Below are 6,484 nucleotides of genomic sequence, written 5' to 3' on the forward strand. Positions count from 1 at the left end.
AGAAGGACGGTGCTAGTAATCACTGTTATTGTCAGTAAGAAACATATGGGGGTGTAAACTAATAATAGTTAGGATTAAATCGCTTTTTATGGTATAAATCGTTATAATAATAATAATGACAACTGCAAAAATTGCGATTCCTTAAACAGAGCCAATGGAATCAGCGTAACCATTCACTGGCAACAGATATTGTCAGATACTGGATTTGAGTGCAAAGAAAGGTGCAAAATTGTTCCAGCAATTAACCACCCGCTGGCTAAAGGCAAATTTCCGCATGTCTATTCTACAACTGTCTTTCCACAATTTGAATTTATGCCCCCTCAAGTTCGTAATCTGAGCAAGCGGAAGAATCCCATCAGAATTCATCGTGCTCAACCCATTCAAGGCCTTATCAGATCACCTCGCAGGTGCCTAGTCTCCAGCCGCTGCAATTTGCAGAACTTAAGCATTTCTTAGTAAGAGGATCGCTTCTTTAAAAGATACCGAATTTTTAAAATTGTGGCCTGGCCAAAACGGAAATTACACACTGTACTGAACAATCGCTCAGTCTTTTCCTCGTTCGCAACACAAATTAATGACCTAGTATACAACATTTCTTGCGGTGATTGCGACTCATCTTACCAAGGTTCGATGCGGTTCCTTTGAATATTCGTGCTAATCGACATGCGGCCTCAGTTCGTGCTTTTCGTTCAGCAGCGTCAGAATTAGCCTTTCACGCCGTTAACGAAAAACACTTTTTTATTTAACGAGGCCAAAATACTTAAGTGTTCAACGTATTTGTATTATACGCGACTATTAATTGCAGAAACCGTAGAAATTAAATTACACGAAAATTCTGTTAATGCTTGTCGGCCAAATCGTCGGCTTTTACGCGCATGCGCGAAGCCTAATAATCCTTATTTAAGTTTCATGCGCAGCCATATTCGATAATTTTCATTCCTGTGATCACGACATACGGTCGAAAAGTGTTGGCAGCTTCAGGAAGGAAAATCGTTTTGCAATTTTTTCGTTAAAATTCTTTTGATTATGTTACTCTAATGCAAGGTTTTCGATTTTTTCGTTTTAATTTCTGGAGAGTATTATACGAAGTGTTCTACTTACTATATTGAGGTAAACGCTTATTATTTTACAAATACAGAAATAGTAAATGGATGATTCTAGATCCTGTTCAGCCATTTCAAGAGCCAGTATTCAACACTTAGGAAAGCTTTCAGGTTGTTCGGTGGAGGAGGACCAAATCTGAAGCATACAGGTGGATGGGAAGTAAATATTTCAAGATTTACTTCTTAACAAGATCTGGGTTTCTAATGCCAATTAACTCCTGCTTGGCAACCCAGAGCGCTGCATATGTTTTTGCTTTGGAATTTTAATGGATGAGGGACTAACGTTCTCCGTTAGTCCCTCATCCCATTTTAGGCCAAGGTCTATGTGCGATTTAATCTTTGGAATTTCGCATCCGCTTACCAGCATTGAGATATTATTCCTGCTCTTTTTCTTTGTAATTGTCATCTGGGCAGATTTGCTTGGTTTTAGAATGTAGTCCAACACAGTCGAGGTAATGCTCCAGTTCATTTATTATGTTATTGGCTTGTTGATTTGTTTGCTTAAACTTGTTTTAGATCTTTGGATTTGGTATAATAACACTGTTTCAGTAACCCAACTGTTGTGTACACTTAAGTTACTGGAATTGGCTAAAACATGAAAAAAAAAAAATAAAAATAAATAAACAAAAATAAAGTTGGCTAAATACGTATAGTCCCACCGCTGATGCATTCATCGTGTAGTCACCGTAGCGCGGTTTGCTGTGGCTACATATAGAATGCATCGGCAGTGAGTTACAACTTTGATGCGGCACAGTTTGTTTCCCCCCTGTATTTAGCCATTGACTTATTCCAGCAATAAAATCATTTTTATAAAAAAGGGAAATGTTTGGGCATTACATAGCTATATCCCCAAGTGAGGTGACCAAATTACAATGCGCCTTTCAGCGTTTAGTTTCTCAACCCTTTTAAAAACTTCGATGGGGTCACCCTGCTGATGATCTTCTTCCAAATAGTAGATCATCACTTGTAAATACAAAGTCCCTTGATAAGAATACCCATTTGTACCCTAAGCTAATCTTGTCTCTCCCCTCTGTTCATTCTCCAACAGGTCTATATCGTTCCTGAAACAAGGTTTCCAAGTGTATGTATACCGTGAATCCCATTCTGTAATGGGATAATGAATTTCTCTATTCTCAAAATGTTTCTTTATATTATTGACAAAAGCTCATGAGCTGTCTCAGCAGCCTGCCTACCTACCCTGTTGAGATATCTTCCCCTCTGGTTGTACAACTACTCCCAAGTAGTTTTCATTACCAACTTTTGAGTCCAGTTCTACCAGAGTAGTGGCAGAGGTCAAAAAGGAAGTTCTAGGTTTGGTAATCTTTGATATCAGGGCGAATGTATGCACGAGTCACCTGAAACTTAAGTAGGCAGTGGCAGTAACCAGTGCAAGTGGAATGAGGAGTAGGTAAAGAAACAAATAGATTAGTAGATAGAAATGGATGTGCCCATTCGTACGTTTGCGAATTTAAGATGAAGTTTCCCAGTTTTTCCTATTAAGAGTTTCCTGTTCCTTCTTTCCAATTTGTAAAGATATTCTTTCCAGTGTTTTACGTTTTGTTTGTTGCTTAATTTTTTCCGGCACATCAGTCAATTATGGCTATAGCGCGCTGAATTTACGTTAAAGTGGAGCGTACCGTTTAAGTTATACGATACAAATGGAGACAACCTAACAGAAAATTCTGACATCACTAAATAGTTTCTTCGAAGTGGAAAGCTGTTAAAGAGGGATATGGAAAAGGAAAACGTGGAACTTTGCTAGTCAAACTTGTTTTGACCGCTTCCAGTAAACAGTGGTAGTGGCGTCATGGTGGGCAGTTAAAACCATGTTCAAACTATAGCACTACGTGGCGCTGCCAAATGTGTTACCCTCCCGACCGTTGTTAACTTGGGTTAATATTTGGGTTGGCGTATTTTTGACCAGGCGCCATTGGTATCGGGAACAACTACTGTATTTGACATACAACTTTTAAGCATACAAGTCACTTTTCGAGAAATAGTGGCATTGCTTGTTAACAGACCTATTAGGAAAATTAAGTTTATTCTCCGAGTAATATTGTTTGTCTGTAATGTGTTCCTGGCCCAATGTGCATATTAAAAAACTGGAATAACTTGCTCGCTCCGCATGAGATCGGCTAACTACTTGATTGAAGAAGACTTCAAGGCTGTAGAAATTTCTTAGGTCATCAGTGGCAATCGAACCAAACGAGTGATCGACTTTGGTCAGAGGGGGGGGGGGGGGACTCAGCAATTTGTGTTACTAGAAGCGCGCATTTACTCCTTCCTATATATTACAGATAAATCATACCTACCGCGCCAATTACGATATTCAAGGATAATTCCACAGTCCAAGAGAGTTTGTTTAGTGGTCTTGATTAATTCAGTGTTCTTTGTATTCTTGTAACGTGAGAAGAATGCAAAGAGGCTTTACGACATACTAATTTATAGACACGGTATAGTGACGCTGTCCATACAGTCGCCCAAATCCTGTATTATTGTGCACTTCCGAACTTTTTATTGTCTTGTGACAATAAATTTCCCCCACCCTCACAGTTATTCCCGCTTTAGTATAGCAGAATAATTTTGAGAAAACGGTTATAACAAGATCAGCATCGCACTTCCTGGAGTGGTGTGTGTAAAGGGGGGGGGGGGAGGTGTTGCGGTTCACATATATGGTTTACGGTATATTTGGTTCCATCCAAAATAACGATGCAGAGTAAAGGTTAAACTGTCGTTCTAGTGTAATGATACTTTAACCTCCTGAATATTGTATTTGCTAGAAAACTCCAGTTCAGACATGCAAAATGAAGGTGACGTCGAAAATATGTAAACGAAGAGACTAAACATGTGCAAATCACGACATGGCCAGATGTCAGCAAGGATAATGGTTATGACTCGTTTAGGTGAAGAGACGTTTGACGCCTCACCGATGGGCAGAGTCAAATGGCTAAATGCCAACACTGACACAACCCAGGTTGTGGAGAGTGTCATTGACCTAGAACTGTTACATTACGCTTAATCTCTTCAAAAGGGAGAGCTCAAATTGCCTCTCCCTCCAATATGACTATTATATAACATTAGGTGAGGGAATTGTAAAAGGCGAAAGCCTTTTACAATTCACTTTCGCCACCAGACCTTCATGCGACTTTTAGGCTACCAATTTTTGCCTCTTTCCACTCAAGTCTTTATGATGACAATCAGTATGCCAGGCAGCTGATGGTCGGTCGTTCTCTCTCAGCATTCACCAAAATAGGAAAGTCCAAATAAAATCAGAACCTGACTGAGGTGGCTTTATCTTCATTGATTAGCTGAGATTGTCTGTAGCACTTTCACCCTCTTAGCGAGAATTTTGTTTTGTGTAAACGAAAAACCCGCGCCATACATGATGCTCTTATTGGTCATAAGAGCAATTTCTTTTTGGCAGTGACTTAAAGAAGGTAACTTATTATGAAATAAAAAAAAAAGTAAAGTGCAGCCATTATCAACCCACTGCAGGATGGAAGCCTCCTCAACAATTCATGTTGAAGGAAATGGACCATAATCTGCCACGCTGATCCAGTGCGGGTTGGCAGATCGACCGTATTCAGCAGTCAGAGGCTTGAACCCCGGTCTACTCAAAGAGTGTGCTACTGCACTCCCGCTCCTGCCCACTCGGCTATGGTGGCCGTTATTATGAAGTATCGCGACACAAGTTCCAGAATATCCGTTGACGGTTGCGACTCGCCATCCTACAGATTGATTCTGATGTAGACTAATGTTGAGGGAGGTTTACATCGAATGCAATATGAAACGCCATGAGAAGATATGTGGTAATTAAAATGGTATTGACAGCTATTTATACAGGTGGCGCAGTTTGGATCCTGCGGGAGAATGCCACTTCTCACCGAACTCTAGTTTCAAGCCGGCAGCTGGGGAGGAGCAGATTATGAATTATATAGAGTCGACTTCGCTTTCTACCTGAATGCTATAGAGTATTCATGAGAGAATTTACGAAGATATGGTACACCCAAACCTGAAGATCGGAGTTCGTTTTTATCACTGGAGATCGTAGTTACAATGGAGCGGTAGATTCTTGTAATTTAGTTGCATCTCCAATAATAAAGTGCCTTTTTATTGCAAAATTATTTTCATAACATGGTGGTTTCACTGCAGGTTGATTGCAGTTAAGTTATCTTATCGCAGATGTAGAAAGTCAATTCTCCAAGAAAACTTACAGTATGCATTATAGACAATAAGGAAATTGTCGAAGGGAAAAAAAAAAAACAAAAACAGCGTTTATATTTCATTTGGTGGACGGCGCGGAAACAGAAGCTCTTCTCAGTTCTCCGTAAAATATTATTGGAATGATCAATGTGGAGACTGTCCACGTAGCTTCATTATTCTGTGCGGTTTTTGTTTATTTAAATATGTTAATTAGTTTTTCAGATGTATTACATTTACGAATTACAAAAATGACAAATTGATAGTGCTTAGATAAGTCAGCTTGACGCCCTTCTTTTTCACAAACGGAAGTAACTTTACACTAGTTGTTATTGGAAACAGATGTGTGGCTATTTGCCCACAACTGAAGTACATTCGATGTATTCGATTCAATTCTGGATGAGCAATAAAGAGTAATATCTTCAAAAACAATTTCCCTGACACCTGAATGGCGTTATCTTATCGAATAAATAAATTTACAGTGCCTATTGATTAAAGAAAATAAGATGATTACATATAAAAAGAAATGTCCTTATAAAACTTACAGTGAGGTTATAGGATGGCATGTTGCAGTATAATGCTAATCCTCCCTCTATAGCCTTGTGGAGCAAATACAAATACTTTCCGCAACAGGTACGATGCAATAAATATCCAGGCAAGAAACGGCGCGCACTAGTCAAAATAAAACCACCGATCAACCCTACACTGCATCAACGCTTCTAAGTTGCGATTTTTCCAGCCCTCATGATATTTATTTCTGTGCGGGGCTAGTCCACGTAGAATTTTCATTGGTTGTATTCTTGGTGAGTCAGGGGTAATTTCATTTACTCTCCCCTCCTTCCCCTCATCCGCTTCATGTTCCGGAGAAGTGTACCTCAATGAGTTTCTACGTGCCGTGCAACGCGCTTGACGTCAAAGAAAATGCAACCAATCATAACTAAAGATGCCTTTTCCTTGTTCGCTTGCTTTACTTAGAACTTCTCCGAGGATCATCGTGGGTTTCGGTTGCATACGTAACATTCGGAAACATGCCGATAATGTGTGGCATTCTGGGTACAATACAGCGGAAGTTTTTATTGGGAAATATTGCACACTGCTTTGGAAGCGAGATGTTTGTTTTTGAATGGTTAGAACGGTTGTGGTGACGACATCTGAAGTAAAAGGGTGAAGGTCACAAACTG

The 6,484-nt window shown here is 39.7% G+C and overlaps 1 protein-coding gene across 1 annotated transcript in view; it reads right to left on the minus strand.

Annotated features, from left to right (window-relative positions):
* The window catches only part of LOC150085551 (sodium-dependent proline transporter-like), a 57,677-nt gene extending 51,672 nt beyond the window's left edge, over positions 1–6,005 (minus strand). Inside the window, exon 1 of the mRNA XM_090373337.1 lies at positions 5,849–6,005. Coding sequence (XP_090229463.1) covers positions 5,849–5,869 — 21 coding nt within the window. The 5' untranslated portion in view covers positions 5,870–6,005. The remainder of the gene's footprint in view (positions 1–5,848) is intronic.
* Positions 6,006–6,484: the final 479 nt, after the last annotated feature.

This window comes from Mastigoproctus giganteus, chromosome 5 (assembly GCF_048544385.1).
Source record: "Mastigoproctus giganteus isolate SK-2022 chromosome 5, ASM4854438v1, whole genome shotgun sequence".
NCBI lineage: Eukaryota > Metazoa > Arthropoda > Arachnida > Uropygi > Thelyphonidae > Mastigoproctus > Mastigoproctus giganteus.